The 17,591-nt window shown below is 38.1% G+C and overlaps 1 protein-coding gene across 1 annotated transcript in view; it reads left to right on the forward strand.

Annotated features, from left to right (window-relative positions):
* Window positions 1-120: 120 nt before the first annotated feature.
* COL19A1 (collagen type XIX alpha 1 chain) overlaps window positions 121-17,591 on the forward strand; it is a 312,582-nt gene continuing 295,111 nt past the window's right edge. Inside the window, exons 1-2 of the mRNA XM_034648272.1 lie at window positions 121-189; window positions 12,628-12,754. Of these exons, the coding sequence (XP_034504163.1) occupies window positions 12,664-12,754 (91 nt within the window). The 5' untranslated portion in view covers window positions 121-189; window positions 12,628-12,663. The remainder of the gene's footprint in view (window positions 190-12,627; window positions 12,755-17,591) is intronic.

A 17,591-nucleotide genomic window follows, 5' to 3' on the forward strand; every position in this document is an offset into this window, starting at 1 on the left:
CCGCCTTGGCTGCGAGCGCCCGCCGCCACGGCCGTCAACGCGCCGGCGCCGACGCCACCGCGGCCGTGAGAAGGGGGGCGGGGCGCGCAGCCGGCTAGGGCACTGCGGGGTCCCGAAGAAGTTTGTTGGCGCGCAACGAAGCGCGCCGCGGCCGCCGGGCACGCTAGCTCGTTCTGAGCAGGCGGGCGCGTAAGCGAAACCTGCGCCGTGTAGGGTGAGGGAGGGAGGCAGCCGGCGAGTCGGTGGTGGGCAGGCCAGGTTGCAGGAGCCCCAGAGGCACGGGAGGCTGGGAAACGGAGAGGAACAGGGTACCAGAACTCATTGCCGGCCTCAGGGCACAGTGGGCTGGGGATCAAAAAGAGGAGAACCCAGCACCCTGAAAATGCGGAGAGTTTTAATCGAACCATCCAGGAATTGCAGCAGTGTGATCATGAGCCCCAGCTGGAGGTTGGGAGGTGCGAGGGTAGAGGAGATACTTGTGCTGCCTCCTTCCAGTCACAATTCCAAGACTGCTTGGTCCCATCTTCCGCTTGGAGAAGTCTGAGGAGAAGCAGGATGGGTGGGGGGAGGGAATGGTCGGGACGCTCCGGAGGTTGTCTCCTTGTTAGTGGAGGGGCCGAAGGAAAACCACGCCAACGTCTCTCCCTGCTCCCACCCCCCAACAAAAAGCGAAAAGAGCAATAGCACTTCTTATTCTCAGTCCAAAACCAAGCAGTACTTGTCATTTTTAAAGAGATTTTTTAAAAAGATTACCAAATGTGTGGTTTCCAGCCTCTCCTTGCTGGTGCGTGAGGGGAGATCTGTAGGACTCGAGATTTTTGATATGCTCCTGCAAAGGAGCCACTGAGGTGTTTAGATGTTCTGATGGTGTAAAATGTACCTAAAGGGTGGACAGGGTTCTTTGAATGGGAATATCTCTTCAGGGTGGAAAAGAGAAAGGGGGTTTCCAGGGGTAGAACGATTCATTTTCTCCTTAGGGGATAGAAAATGGAGGAAGGAACTAGCACGTGCTTCCACGAGGTTTTGTCCAGTCTGATCTCTCAAACTGGCGAGGTATCTAAGTGGGGTTTCCTGGAAAAGAGGGAGAAGCTATAGTGATAGAGCAGGGGAGTGAGCCTGAACCTGATATGAAAAGGTCAGGGGAAAAACAAAAAGGTGAAAGAAAACCAAATGTGATTATTATCACAGTTAGGACATTATCTCTGTATCTGAATCATTGCCATCCAAGGAAACCATCTAAAACAGATGGAAGCCCATCATATTCTCCAGAAATAGAAAATTTCCATCTACTTTATGGTCCTTCTGTTTCATCTCTCCTACTGAAATTGTACTTCATTTTTTCCCAGCAGACAGTAATGCCCAGTGGGTACACAGAGTGGATGGTTTTAGAGGCAAGAGAATATATGGAGATAGGAACCATAGTTGTACATTGACATGGATGAAACTGGAGGGGATTATGCTGAGGGAAATAATCAAAGAAAGACAATTATCATATGGTTTCACTCATATGTGGAACATAAGAAAGTGGAGAGGGTCATAGGGGAAGGGAGGAAAAACTGAAGGGGAAGTCATCAGAGAGGGAGAAAAACCCATGAGAGACTCTTAAGTACAGGAAACAAACTGAGGGTTGCTGGAGGGGAGGTGGATGGAGGAATGGGATAACTGGGTGATGGGCATTAAAGAAGGCACGTGATGTGATGAGCACTGGGTATTATATGCATATATATGTTATATGCAACTGATGAATTATTGAACTCTACATCTGAAACTAATGATGTACCATACGTTGGCTAATTGAATTTAAATGAAAACAAAACAAAAAGAAACCATAGTTGTATGGCTAAGTGACATCATAAATACAAATTCAAGTGAAAAATGAAAAAAATTAGCAGGAATACAAACTAACAGGGCTGGAGAGATGCTAATATATAACCTGGAAAACATGCTGGAAAAAAATAGAATGAATGGGATTGGAGTTGGATTATTTGAGGCAGGCTGCGTTAAGGTCATATATCTTAAAGAGGCAGAGAATAAAGAGGCTTAGCAGAAAACAGCAAGAGAGGGCATTCCAGCCAGAAGGAATGGCATGTGTGCAGGCTTAGAGGTGGGAGTGAGCAGTCATGTGCCTGGAAAGACAGAGAATCCAAGCTGGGATGAAACCGGAGATGAGGAGAGAAGATAGCACTTGCCAGGGAGAGATCGAAAAGGAGAAACTGAGAGGCAAGGGGCTTTTTAGGGTGCTACTTTGTAGGCCTTTAGTGAGTTAATCAGGTGAGGAAGTTGCATATTGAGTTTGGAAATTGATGGGTGGCGAATGCGAGAGTGGGAATAATAGGCCTGACCCATGATATCCCATGACATTTGTGATGCCCACAGGGTCTTGATACCTCTCTTCAAGAGAAATAAAAAAATAATCGTGAGATTGTAAGATTAGTAGATCATAGAGTTAGTAGAGCCCTTCAAATGGGAAAATTAGGAAAACGTGATACATAAGGAAAACATGTGCCTATGTTAATTTAAAATTTTAAGTGGCATTGGATCACTGATAAAAATATATCTGTGGAAATGGAGCTAGAGAATTGATATCCGAACAAATGTAGGTCACGCGTAATGATGGAAGTTGAGAATGGTACCCAAAAAAGTTGATGGAGACAACGATAGGTCAGAGAAGTGAATCAATAAAACAAGTTGTCGAGGATGAAGAGAATCAGTTAAGCACGTTCAAAGGAAACCTGAGGTTGGAGACCCTCTGGGAAGTAGGCACTAGTTTTGAAGTGACAGGAGAAATAACATAGAAGTTTGGGAAAATGTGATAGAGTTAATCAGTTTTAGGGGATTGTAAACATTAAGAACCAGGGGATGTATTTTCTGTGATGGAAGAAAAATTCAGTAGTATTATCTTTTGTGCATCTCACTAAATAACTGAAATTATGTTCACTGAGCCTTCTTTTAGTAATAATTCTCCACCTATATCTTCTATAAAGGTTAAGTCCATATCTGGATATATGACTTAACAGTTTGAACCTTCATTTGTTTAATTTTGGAAATGTGTTGCCTTAGACTATATTCATCCTACAAATTGATCAAGTGAGCTCCTACTAAATGTCAGTGTTTAAACATTATTTAATGTTTGAACAAATGATAAGATACTTTTTTTTCCTGTAAGATGTACAGTATAGAGAAGAGACAGAATGCACCAGGTTATTAAAATGCAGTGTGGACCGCGCTGAAGCAGAGATGGTTACTGAGCTCTTTGGACTGCAGGGTAGTGAGGAAATGAACTCGGTGATGGTTCTTAAAGACTTCATAAAGGACATGGCATTTGAACTACACGTGGAAGGCATAGTAAATGATCACCAGTTGGAAAGAAAATTGGAAAGACATCCCAACAGCCAAAACTGCATGTGCGGAAGAAGCCTGGCACATCTGGGGAATTGTGAAGAGTTTGATGGTGTAAAGTTTGTTTGGAAGGAGGTAGCAGGCCATGAGACTGGCCAGATGAGTTGAGGACCCCACTGTGAAAGAGCCTTGAGAGCTTCCCTTAGAAACGGCCAATGAAAAACCACCAGGAGACTTTAATAAAGCAGAACACTAAAGTGATTAGATCTCTGTTACAGAATTCTTGAGCAGTAGGGAGATAGAATCAAGGGGAACCAGACTGAAGGAAAAGAATGTAGTTAGGAGTCTGCTGTACTTTTACAGATCAGAAATGGTAAGGGGGTGAGGCAAATTAGGTTTTGTAAGGATGAAGAAGTTGGTATGGATTCAAAGGAAATTTTAAAAAGTAGATTTGATAGACTTGGTAGAGGTTTGATATGGGAGGGGTAAAGAATGAATTGAAGAGGATTTTGAAATTTCTAACTTGGATTCTTAAGTTAAATATGACGCCTATAATTAAAATTAAAAGGTCAAGAGTTTTCTGTAGATTATAATGAGTGCAGAAACCTTGCCTAAGCTGCAACAGACTTCTGCAAACTTACTTCAATTTCATTGCTGTAGTCAATGATAAAATTATGAAATAATGCTAGATCTAGTCCTAAGCTCTTGGGAATTTTTGTCCTATTATTGGCTTGGAATTTAGCTCTCTAGGCATGGCTTTTCAGCTGGTTTTCTCCAATAGTTTATAGACTCTGCTGTAGTTTCACTAAAGATAGATTCTAAAGATCGGTAAAAGAACAGATGTGTAACACCTGTTGTTTTGCTTATTTACAAGATGTGTGACTTCATAACACTATGGCCAGATTTTCCTGAAGTAACAGGCATATTGGAGGGTAGTCAAGAGGTTTGATTTAAGAATTGATCCCCTACCCAGTCACAGCATTTCTCTTTATAACGACTACTCTGAACACATGGGTTTTTTCAGTCACTTGACAAATGAAATTTACTTTTCTGAAAGTTGAAACATGGTGTTGCTCATTTAAGAGCCTACATAAAGCAAATCAGGACTCTTTTTCTATTTTCTCCCTTTGCCTCTTTCATTCCCATGTTATTTTCTGTTTCTGTCTTAACTCTAACATGCTGACCCTTTACCTAATACCAAATTTCAAAGGTGTGGAGCGAGCATTATAAAATGTTAGATGGCATAAGAGTAAAACGATTCACGTTCTGTAGGCAGATTTGGTTTGGTTTGGTTTACTCAAAAGCTTGTGCTAAGAAGTCCCTGACCATCTTATTTAGCAAGCATGCTGTTTCATCATTCTACTTACCCTGCTTTCCTTTACTTCCTAGTGTCTATCTCACAAAGATAATGTATGTGTTTGTCTGTTTTTGGTTTTCCTGACCAGAGTGACACCAGGGACTTCCTCTATTTAACTCTCTGCTGTATCCCCAGTGACTATTGTCTCCCGCCATGGTCCATACTAGGAGTCTCATTTTATTATGGAATGAAAGATTAAGTCTTCCACTGTTCCTTTCTGTCCTTTTTTGTGCTCTCTGTACATGAATCTAGATTAATAAGGAATTTTTAAAAATCCATGTCCTAGTTAAAATATTTTGATAGTTGCCTCATAGGTTTTCAAGAGCTGAATAAGGGAAACTTAAGGGATAGTGACTTTCCTTTTTAAATTACCTTATCTCAACCAGTATCCAAAACTCTTCTAGTTGGCCAAGGATAGTGAGACTAATGGATTAGAGGTAGAGGTCAATAGACAGACCTTTAGGCAGCCTTTATCTCTTTGTTGTTATGGCAATGAGAAATCAGTTATAGACAGGGGTATCTGGATGATTTTAGAGGGTTCATAGGCTCCAGCACTGTTTTCTGCTCAGGACTGCCAATACTAGGCATGCTCACAGTTATGGCTTTGGTCCCTCGTTGTGCTGGGAAGGAACTGCCTGGGTCTGGCTAGCATCTTGATAGAGAATAGCTGAAAATTTAAAGGAAGTATATAGGGATATAATAGGTCTGTCCCACATGCTGATGGTGTAACAGTACTAGTTTCTTAGTCAAGAAGAACTGGACTTAGACTCTGGGATCTTCTCTATGAGCTTTGCTCTTTCATATCTGTAGAATGGGGACCTGATATTTGTCTTCTGTACCACCCTTAGGCCCAGGAAAGGTTCCTGCTCTGGGCCTTACATTTTGGAAGGCCTTTTTGTGGCTTCTCTCTGCATGTGCTCCTACTCTCAGGGTTAGGAAGGAGTCCACAGAGTTAGGGGGACCTGTCCACCCAAACCCAAACTGCTAGTTGAGGCCCTGGGAAGATCCTGAAATTCCCTGACCAAATGACCCTTAGTCTTCTTGCAGGACCTGTCAACCTCCTCCTCAGGTGCATCCTCCCAGGGGCAGACCAAGTTACTGGTAGGAACACTCCTGGGCCCCAGTGGGTATCAAGGAGTGACTACTTACAGCTGTTGTGGACAGAGCTTAGATTTACTGGTATGTTCCCATACCTGTGGGTGAGGCTCCTCATGGTGCAGACCAAGCCAGGAGTGGGACAGAACGAGAGAAAAGCTTTGGTACATCGTAGAAGCGCGTTCATCCTTTGAAGCCTGCTGTGTTCTGTTCTAAACTTGACTTGGGCTTTCAGGTCTTTGTGAAGGTATACTTGCCAAGATAAAAGGATAAAACACATTTCTTCATAGTTTTATCCCCTTTATCTGTAACCTTCATATATTTAGACATGCGGTATATGGATCTCTTGCCCTATACCCTGCTCGTGTTAGGGGCAGACATGCTTGCCTCTCAATAAATACCACATATAAAAGAAATTCTTTTTTTTTAAGATTTTATTTATTTATTTGACAGAGATAGAGACAGCCAGTGAGAGAGGGAACACAAGCAGGGGGAGTGGGAGAGGAAGAAGCAGGCTCATAGCGGAAGAGCCTGACGTGGGGCTCGATCCCATAACGCTGGGATCACGCCCTGAGCCGAAGGCAGACGCTTAACTGCTGTGCCACCCAGGCGCCCCATAAAAGAAATTCTGCTTCAGAAAATGAGAACATGTGTAGCCAGTATTCCCCATGTTCTTCTTAAAATGTATCATGAGCCATCTCTGTCAGAAAAAAAAAAAATTATTTGAGGCCTTCAGTAACCTCAGCATCCACATATATTATTGTGAAGTTCTTCATTGGTCAATCCATTGGGAAAGCATTGAACGTCTGTGTTAACAATTAAATCTTACCTGGGAAGAGCAACACATTAAATTGTGAGTGTTGGCTTGAATTTATCAAACTATCTTGGTGGTCACCTAGCTGGGATCTGAGGGGACAAAATAGAAAATTGGCAAGTTTTGATGCTGAAGGCAGTTGTGGACAAAGCCCCAAATTGAGAATTCCTGGAGGGCATTGGAGGTGGGTCCAGAGCAGCAAGAAGAAGCCTGAAAATAGTGGGTTCTGGGGACAGTGAGAAGGATCTGGAGGATAGGTCCAGGAAGACCCCAATGGAGGTTTTTCCCAACCCTGCAACTGCCTGGAGTAGAGGTTAATGATCTAGAAAAGGTATTTTTAAAAAGCATATACAAGGATTTATTTTGAAACCTCTACCAAGTTTACCTTTACCAAATGTTCATAGTGGAAAAAAAAATGTTCGGAGTGGTGTACATCTGTATTTAATCAGGATCAAAACAACAGAAACCTCAACTAGTAAACACGTTTTAAAATGTGAAAAGAGATGTACACCTGAAACTAATAATACACTGTATGTTAACTATATTGGAATTAAAATAAAAAACTTAAAAAGAAAAAAATTAAATATACAGAAAAAATGTTCATGATGATTCTTGAAATGGTGTAATGTCTTGAAATGCCGTAAGCATTATAAAAGTCTAAATTATCATCATTGCAGATTCAAAGATAAGTTTATTTTACTGTATCTCAAGATCTGGAAATTGGCAATCTCTTACTTTTTTTAATTCAAAGAATATTTATTGAGCCCCTGCTTTTCTAGATACTATGCTAGGCACCCAGGATAAGGTGATGGACAAGAAAGACATAGTCTCTGCCTTCAAGGAGTGTAGAGTTGATTGGAGGTAATAAACATATACTGTGTTTATTTTTTTTTTAAAGATTTTATTTATTTATTTGACAGAGATAGAGACAGCCAGCGAGAGAGGGAACACAAGCAGGGGGAGTGGGAGAGGAAGAAGCAGGCTCACAGCGGAGGAGCCTGATGTGGGGCTCGATCCCATAACGCCAGGATCACGCCCTGAGCCGAAGGCAGACGCTTAACAACTGAGCCGCCCAGGCGCCCCTAAACATATACTGTGTTTATTAACGTATGTCTAGACAAAATAGTCTGATCTGGAGAATAACAGGATGAGGATACTTCTTTGTCAGGTAAGGGCTCTTTCACGTAGAAACATTAATATTGAGAGATGTAGGATGAACAGGACCCAGCATTACCCAGGTTGAGGTAGTAGCATGCACAAAAGCCCTGAGTTTGGAAAGAGAATGGGAATTTGAAGAATAGGTCATCAGTGAAGAGAACAGTACCAAATGAGGCTGGAGAGCGGGTAGGGGCTAGTTGAGTCAGGGCATCTGGGCCATAGAAAGGCTTTTGGATTACATATGAAGTACAATGGGAAACTTTTACAGGGTTAAATCAGGGGAGTGCCCTGATTCAACTTTTATTTTAAGAAAAGCCCTCTAGGGCACCTGGGTGGCTCAGTTGCTTAAGCATCAGCCTTCAGCTTAGGTCATGATCTCAGGGTCCTGGGATTGAGTCCTGAGTCTGGGCTCCCTGCTCAGCGGGGAGTTTGCTTCTCCCTCTGCTCCTCTCTCCCACTTGTGGTCTCACTCTCTCTCTCAAAAATAAATAAATAAAATCTTTTTTTTTTTTTTTAAAGAAAATCTCTCTAATGCTGTACAGTGAGTGAATTTGGTCAGGAGCCCAGGAGCCCAGTTAGGAAGCTGTTGAGGAGTCTAGACCAGGTAACCTGAACTAAGATAATGGCAGAGGAATGGAGGAGAGTGGATGGATTTGAGATGGGTTTGGGATAACACTGATATGACTTGCTGACTGGATATGGGAGATGGTGATGAGGAAGACGGAAACAACAGTGTGATGTCTGAGTCCTGGTTTGAGCATTCTGATGGGTGCTAAATGAGCCTGGGAAGAGCATGAGAGAAGTAAGTTATGGCTGGGAATCAAGCATTTAATTTGGACATAATAAGTTACAGATGTTTGTGCAACATCTAAGAGGGGATATAGAATAGGCAGCTGGCTACACAGTCTAACGTTCAGAGAAGATTGGACTGGGGATACAAATTTCAGCATTATCTGACAGATACTGTTTAAAGTGAAGAGAATGGTGAGATCACCTAAGGAGATGTTATAAAGAGTTAGACAAGAAGGGCCTACAGATCCCAGGATTAAGAAATAAGGTAGAAAGAATATTTGAGAAGGGATTTAGAAAGAAATCCCAGAGAGTGTGAGGGTAGGGAGGCCAATGAGAGTGAGGATTTCAAGAAGGAGGAAGTGGTCAGCTATTCAAAATACCACCAAAAGTTGAATTAGATGGGGAGAGAAAAGAATTCTTTTTTTCAAGTTCTTGCTGAACTTGTTGAGAGACATTTCAATGGAGGGAGAAACAGTGATTCATCAGTAACTAGACATTTAGTTAATTATCCATAACATCTTCTTCTTCAAACATTTTGCATAAATGACATTGAAGGTAAGTGCTATGTGGCTCAAGGAAACAGTTGGGAGACCTCAAGATTGAGTAAATATGCTTATGGCTGTATAGCTCTCTGGTTCTTTGTTGCTGTAACGGGGACGAAAGCTTCAATAAACATAAAATTCTAGGATGCTTCGGCACTTCCTCATTGTCCAAATATCAATGTCAACCTCTGGCTGAGGAGATAACTATAATTAAATTTTTACTATTATTTGTGAATATGTAGGCAAAACAATTACAATAGCAGGCGATTTTTGTAAATATTTAATATGTTTAAGGACCTTTACTATACTTTTCCCAGGTGTTAATTAATTTATTGCTAGTATTATTTTCAGTTTTCAAGTAAATAAATGAAGGTTTAGTGAAATTACATAACTTGTTCATAAGTGACAAAGTCCAGGCATGAAGCCATGATTTCAACCTTTGTACTACTCTGCTAACTTATCAACGAATAAAAGTTGCTTTGGAAATTGTCTATTCAGGTTCTCTGCCCATTTTTTATCTCTATTTTTTGTTTTCTTCGTTTTGAGCTGTGCGAGTTCTTTATATATTTTGGATATTAACCCTTATCAGCTATATCATTTCAAAAATCTTCTCCCATTCTATAGGTTGCCTTTTTGTTTTGTTGATGGTTTTCTTTAATGTGTGAAAAATTTGTTGACAGTTTGCGTCTGTTTTCAAGAGATATTTGCCTGTAATTTTCTTTTCTTATAGTATCATTGTAAAAAAAAATCATTGTCGAGTATAGTGTAATAATTTTGCTGACTTAATGATTTACCCTCTTTGCCTATTCTCTGAAAAAAAATTTTTAAGTGAAAGTTCAGTGAAAAGTACTGCTTAAATATTTGGTAAGATTTTCTGATTTAATACATCTGTACCTTAAGATTATTTGCATGGTAATTTTTTATTGAATATTTAATGATGATAATAGTGTAAAACTCTTTTTTTCTTGTCTGTTTTAGTAACTGAAATCCCTTTAAGTAATAAAAATTTCTAGGAAATAAAAAATCACTGCTTAAAACTGCAGACTATCAAAGGATCTCTTCAATAATTAGATTAATATTTGCAAGTTCATTTATTTGAAATAGAATTTATTGCTTTAATAGTTACTAACTGATTTGAAATAATAGGATAATTTTGCAAAGTCATATGAGGATTAGGACTATATCTAGATGAAAGAGTTCAAAAGAAATAAAGCATAAAACCAGATGTTTGATATTTAGAACCACACATAAAATTTTAGTATAGCAGTTGCTATTTCTAGCTATTCATCCAGAAATATCTAAAATCTTGAATTAATTTTAAAATGCTGATCTTAGGGTATTTGGCACATGCAGAATACCAAAGATGATGGCTTAATTTTTTTTCTAGAGTGTGCTGACAACATTTAGACATTGGTATGATGGATTCTTTTATATTTGACTCTTGAGTAAACTTTGAATGATGGTGAATAAATGATTCAATATTATTTGCATATTTAGAAGTCTTAGAATAGCTATTCTAATAATACTGCAATTGTTAAATACACTTAAGGAGCCATTATATGTTTACTTGCTATTTATTTCCATGTTAGTTATTTCACTATAAAAATTAATTAAAGTAATATTTAAGTTTTTCATTATAGGGATTATATTTACTAAATCTTTTATTATAATACCTATAAAGTAGTATTCTATATTTAGAAAGACAAATGATTATGGAGGGTAACACATTAATGTTAAATATGATGCCAGTGGTAGGCTCAGGTGAGGTAGGCATGGCATATATCCATTTTTCTCTTTGAACAGAAGGAAAGATTGCTTTCACATGTCTAGTAATCCCTCCAGTAGCAAATGATTAGTCAACCCAGTAACAACATAGTTAAATTTATAGAAAATGTAATATCAGTTAAGGCAAAATATGTAACACTAATATTCAGAAGAGAAAGTAGAATTGTGAATAATAAGATTATATTTAAAAAATATAAATCATTGTATATGCCACCAAAAGAACAAGGTGAGAAGAAAAATAGGTAAATTGGATGACATAAAAGTAATAATAAAAAAAAACCCTGCTTTGCAGCAAAGGGCACAATCAGGAGAGTCAGAGGAAAACCACAACACGGAAGAAAATATTTGCAAATCATGTCTGAAAGGGGGCAAATATCCAGAATATATAAAGAACTCCTACAATTCAACAACAGAAAACCAGATTAAAAAATGGGGAAAGGATTTAAATAGATATTTCTCCAAAGAAGATATGCACATGAATAATAAACATATGAAAAGATGTTTGACATCACTAATCCTTAGGGAAATGAAAAGCAAGAACACAATGAGATACCATCTTGCACCCATTAGGATGGTTGCTATTAAAAATATTACTAATAATGTTGATAAGGATGTGGAGAATTTGGAACTGTTGTGCACTGTTGGTGGGAATATAAAATGATGCAGCTGCTATGGCAAACAGTATGTCGGTTCCTCAGAAAATTCAAAATAGAATTTTCATATGATCCAGCAATTCCATTTCTGGGTATGTGCCCAAAAGAATTAAAAGCAGGGACTTGAACAGATATTTGTTCATTTGTGTTCATAGCAGCATTATTCACAATAATCAAAAGGTGGGAGCAACCCAAGTGTCCATCAATGGATGAATGGATAAACAAAACATAGTATATACATACAGTGCAATATTATACAGCTTTAAAAAGGAGGGAAATTCTGACACATGCTACCACATGGATGAACCTTAAGAACATTATGCTAAGTGAAATAAAGTCACAAAAGGGTAAATCCTTTTTGATTCCACTCATATGAGGTACCTAGAGTAGTCAAATTCATGGAGACAGAAAGTAAAGTGGTGGTTGCCAGGGGTTGGAGAAAGGAGAAATGGGAAGTTAGTATTTAATAGGTATAGAGTCTCAGTTTTGCAAGGTGAGAAGTTATGGACGGTAGTGATGATCACACAATAATATGAAGACACTTAATGCCGCTTAAAAAAATCGTAAATTTGGGGCGCCTGGGTGGCACAGCGGTTAAGTGTCTGCCTTCCGCTCAGGGCGTGATCCCAGCGTTATGGGATCGAGCCCCACATCAGGCTCCTCTGCTATGAGCCTGCTTCTTCCTCTCCCACTCCCCCTACTTGTGTATCGTCTCTCGCTAGCTGTCTCTATCTCTGTCAAGTAAATAAATAAAATCTTTAAAAAAAAAAATCGTAAATTTTATGTGGCCCATTTTAAGGGATATAGCATTAAAAAACACATGTAAAGAAGAGAAAATTTAAGGTCTAAGAAGCTTTGTGGACATTGATAATGAGGAACTAATCAGAAAATATTTTTGGAGCTTTCTCATACACATTAAAGTATATTTTGATATATTATGTGCCGTTACATATATAGTCATATATCCAGTTACATAATTATATATATTGTAAAAATCTGTTGTGTTCTCTTTGGTGATGAGGGTTTTCTAGAGATCATGATGAGAAGAACTGTATACAAGAAGCTCACTTCCAATATTTTGTTTTGTTGCAGATCTGTGGCCACTTGTTCACATGGTTTCGAGGCACAATGAGGCACGCTGGCTCTTGGAAACTTTGGCTCTGGGTGGCAATACTTCCGCTTCCTGCTTCCATTTCCGTGACGGTCAGGGACAAGTCAGGTATCCAGGCCACCTCTTTTGTCCAGTCACCAAATGTTATTTATAGTCTTTAAGTTATTTTTAAAAGCCATTAAAATAAATTGTTGGGGTTGAGGAGGCCACAGATTAAATCTACCAGTACAAAATAAACCATTCATTGTTTTTCCCCGTTGACCTTTTCATGTTGCGCATTGAGAATTTCTAAAATTACCTCATTTTCCCCTATTATATTATATTAGTCTAAATAGACTTTCTTTTCTCTCATTGATTACACTGATTACAAATATAAATATATATGCATGCTTCTCTGTGTGTATTTTTCTCCTTTTCCCCTTTGTTACAAGTTATTCAAATTAGAAGTACGTAAGTCTATCACTAATTAGGTTTAATCAGGAGCATACCTAATCTTAATTAGGGAAAAGCGAAAAACAAAATAGGAGATATAAAAAGAAATGTTGTTTAATTATATGTAAGTTTTATAGTATCTCAGATGACATGAACAAAAGATTAACAGTTGTTAGAGCACTTTTTGCATTAAATAGATATTTATTTACAATTGTTAAATTATCAACTTCACAAATGCTTCCAAATGGCTTGAAGACAGTTTGAAATATTTACTCTCACCTCTGATTTTAAAAATGATTATGTGGCTAATTTGGAAAACTTTTCTTCAACTTTGAGTTGTAAATTACTTATCTAGATGTACTACTACATCGAACTAGACACATTGGAGATGCCATTTGCTAATAAGCAAAGAGAGACTCCAACTCCCCTACGCAAAGGATCACATAAGAAGTATTCTGATGATGGTCACTTACGATGATGTATTCTCAACTCTGAGTCTTATTGTGCTTATTCTTTTGAATATATCTTTAATAAGTTTTGCTAAACAGGTGTAAACACACCCTGGTAGAGACTTTTGTGTTTGATGCACACATAGAATTAAAACAGTCTCTTATAAAGATATAACAAGTCTTAGCCTCTCAGCATTATGTGAGTCTTCATGACTTTTTATTTATTTGGCAGGAGGTGCATTTCCTAGTAAGGCACTGGAGAGTTTGAATATTTTACCACTATATCAATGATATCCTGAGGCTGTCATATTTGGGGGGGGGACACTTTCTTTCTTCAGTGAGAAATAAATCAGAAATGACTCAAGACAAAAGGAAGTCCCTAGGGCAAGGAGAGTTCATTCTGATAATGTTGCTACTCTTAATTTCTTTGTCTCCTCCTTTTAAAAACACTAACAAGTAATGCAATTTGCAGCTTAAATGGAGGGGATAGGACTTCTTTGGTTAGAAAGGAAAATGAATCTTTGGTTGAGCAGGATACAGTTTTTAGGGACATGCTAGTGCATAATAAATGTTCTTAATAATGATTTGAAGGATCTACAATAAATGTATTTCCAATTTTATTTTGAGCAAAAATCATCTGGGGTATTGATTCCTAAATCCCACTCTGAGATTGCCATTATGCAGGATAGGCTGGGGTGAGATTCAGCAATTCACATCTTTAACAGTCTCCTCAGGTGAATCTAATGCAATGTGTCTGATGAAAACACTGGAAGAAATACTCACTTTTGGAATAATTAATGGACATTTTTTTCTTCTTTTTTTCCTTTTCTTTCTTAGCTGGTTATCTTGCATCTTATGCTACCAGATTCCTTTATTTTATTTTATTTTATTTTATTTTATTTTATTTTATTTTATTTTATTTTATTTATTTTTTGTGTTATTTTTGTCTCTAGTAACTCTTTTTAAAAAAATCGTGGTAGGAACACTTGACATGAGATCTACCCTCTTAAGAAATATCTAGGTGTGTTATTCAGTATTGTTGACTATAGGCACAATGTTACACAGCAGATCTCTAGAACTTAATCATCTTGTGTGACTGAAACTTCCCCATTTTGGGATTCCCCAGAATGTTTTGCTTCTGCAGCTCTGGTATCTCAATTCTTTAATCAGGTTATATCATATGTAGGACTCCTGAAATGCATATATTCTGGTCCAATTGACTGTACCAAATTGATCTTTCTGAAAGATTTTCCTAAGAAGTATGAATTCAAAATTAAACTGAACTCTGACAAGATTCACATAACATGAAGCGCTGAGGGAAATTAATACCGGCAAAAATGAAGAGTTGATTTTTATCAGGCTGTTTGAGAGAAAGTGTTCCTGAAACAGCACATACTGAACGTGCCTTGGAAATTGCTTAAATTCGGGTATCGTTTGCATTAATTGAAAATGTCAGCACAGCACTGTCACAGGGATTATTGAAAAATATGACACACTGGGCATGGCCTGACAGGGGCTCTTCTTGTGTCTTGTGTCTCTGATTCACAGTGCAAGGTTCCCTTTTTAGTTTCCTCATGTGCAGACCTGCGCGTGTGGTCACTAACCATTTACCGGAGGGAAGTGATTACATCTAAAAATAAGATATAACAAATCTGAGGGAGAGGCTAGGGTTTCAACTCTGGAGTCTGTGAAGTTGTCAGCAGTCTACTGTTAAACCTAAATGTATGAAGGATAAATTGAGCCTTCTAATTGCTTCGTTTTAACTCTACGGTATGCTTAATGATACTTGCGATATTGCTCCAGTTGGGACAGAATTCAAGAGTAGTATCGAAAGATTCAGTACAACTTGAGTTTTAAAATCTTGAAGCTATTAGTAATTCAGTTATTTCTTAGTCTTACCAGTTTTACTATTACATTGAGATTATGAGTTAAGGCGTATGTATATATTTTTATATTGCAGATAAACAATTTGAATGTGGCAGTTTCAGCTCAGTTGTCAAAAGAGGGTGGTAAAGAGAATCATATTAAAAATATACATTATGTAGATCTTAAAACTTGTTTTAATCAGTCTCTTAAAACTTTCCACTAGAAAAGAAGAGTGATGGGAGCACCTGAGTGGCTCAGTTGGTTAAGCATCCGACTCTTGGTCTCCTCAGGTCTTGATCTCACAGTCATGGGTTCGAGCCCCAAGTTGGGCTCCACACCCATAATCCACCCAAATCGGACCTAGCTGCCCTCCTTTCAGTAATCTTCCGACCTAGTGAGCTGCCCAGGTCCTTCAAGGCAGGTCAGGAGGAAAGTGGGTCTGACAATCACCGACAACATCTTAGCATGAATCTGTCAGAAACTTTTGCATTTGCATTTCAAAACATCTGTCAATTAAGGTCCCCAAGTAGTACATCATTTGTGGTGAAATTTTAGTAATTACTTTTGAAACATTCCAGAGAACCTTGGAAGTGTCACTGTGGCAGTGATTCTCCTCTGTCTACCTGATAGGATATTTGGATCTTATCAGTAGTTCTTCAAGGTACATGCACATTTACTCAAAAAGTGTACTTTATATTAAAATCTATGTGTCAGTATTTACAGAAGTTAACACATCCAACTTGTGATAGTCGTATCCACTGCCTTGCCATTTGTGTGCAATGGATCCGTAAGACTCATGCATTCAGATTATTATGGTACCTTAAATCTTACCCCCAAATAATTAACATTTAGTTTTCCTTTGTTTTGGTCAGATTTTCACAATAAGCACATGTCCTATATATATGAAGCTATATTTGATTTTCATAAACGAAAGACTTTAGTGGAGAATTACTTTCATGAACATTGCTAGAAATTTTGAATTACGTTCATTTCAAAGTGACAGGGTTATTACTTTGACATCATCATATATTCATTAAGTCTTTGGAAGAATTTAAAAATAAGACATATACTGTTTCCAACTTGGTGGTAAGACAACATACGTTCCCCTCATGATGAAAGCATCGTCATAGAAACTCCCTTTCCACTGTCTTGAGATTTGTTTTGTCAATCATCTGTTGGGCTTTCCCTACATATGTTGTGGAGAATTTAATCTCATTCATTGCCGTCATATAGTCATTCGATGTCATTATAAAAATTTGATCAGAATTATAGTTGTTTTGTTTCGTTTTGCAAGAATCATTTTTAGCTTATTTTCTTATAGATATGCTGTTTTCTTCATGTTGATGGGGTACCACACACACTAGGTGTCAATAAATCTTAGATGCTCAGTGTAATGAATTTTTACATACACATTTATACATCTGTGTAACTGCCACTCAGATCACGTTATAGAACATTTCCAGGAGCCCAGAAGGCTTTCCTGGATCTGCTTTCACTTGACATCCCACCAAGGTAACCTGTACTCTGCAGTAAATTAGCTGTACAGTCTTTTGAACTTTATATAAATGAGATTATGCAGTCCATATTCTTTTGGGAATGGTATTCTTTCTACTTAATGACGTATCTGTGATATTGAGGTTGTTACATATGTCAGAAGTTTATCCTTTTCTATTGCTGTACAATTTTTCATTGTTTATACCACAGTTTATTCACTTATTCTCTTGTCAGTGAACATTTGGATTGCTTCCAGTTTTATACTATTATGAGTAATGATACAATGAATATTTTCTTCTGAAAGGGTTATTTACACTCATTTTTTGTGTTCATTTTTCTCGGGCTGTTGAATTTCCAAGCCATAGAGTTCGTGTATATTTAGCTTTAGTAAACACTGTCAGTTTTCTAAAGTCCTTGCGCTGATTTCCACTCCTACAAGCAATGTGGGAGAGTTTCTCTTGCTCCACATTCTCATCAAAACTTGGTGTTGTCAGTTTTTTAAGTTTTAGTCATTTAGCAGTATCTCATTGTGGTTCAACGTTGCATTTCCTTGATTACTAATGATGTTGAGCACCTTTTCACATGCAGGTTGGCAATTTGGATCTTCACTTTTGTGAACTGCTTAAATTTTTGTGCATTTTCAAAATAGAATTTTCAATATTTTTCTTACTAATTTGTGAGAGTTCTTTGTATATTCTGGATAT

The sequence above is a fragment of the Ailuropoda melanoleuca genome, chromosome 19 (genome assembly GCF_002007445.2).
Source record: "Ailuropoda melanoleuca isolate Jingjing chromosome 19, ASM200744v2, whole genome shotgun sequence".
In the NCBI taxonomy this organism is placed as follows: domain Eukaryota; kingdom Metazoa; phylum Chordata; class Mammalia; order Carnivora; family Ursidae; genus Ailuropoda; species Ailuropoda melanoleuca.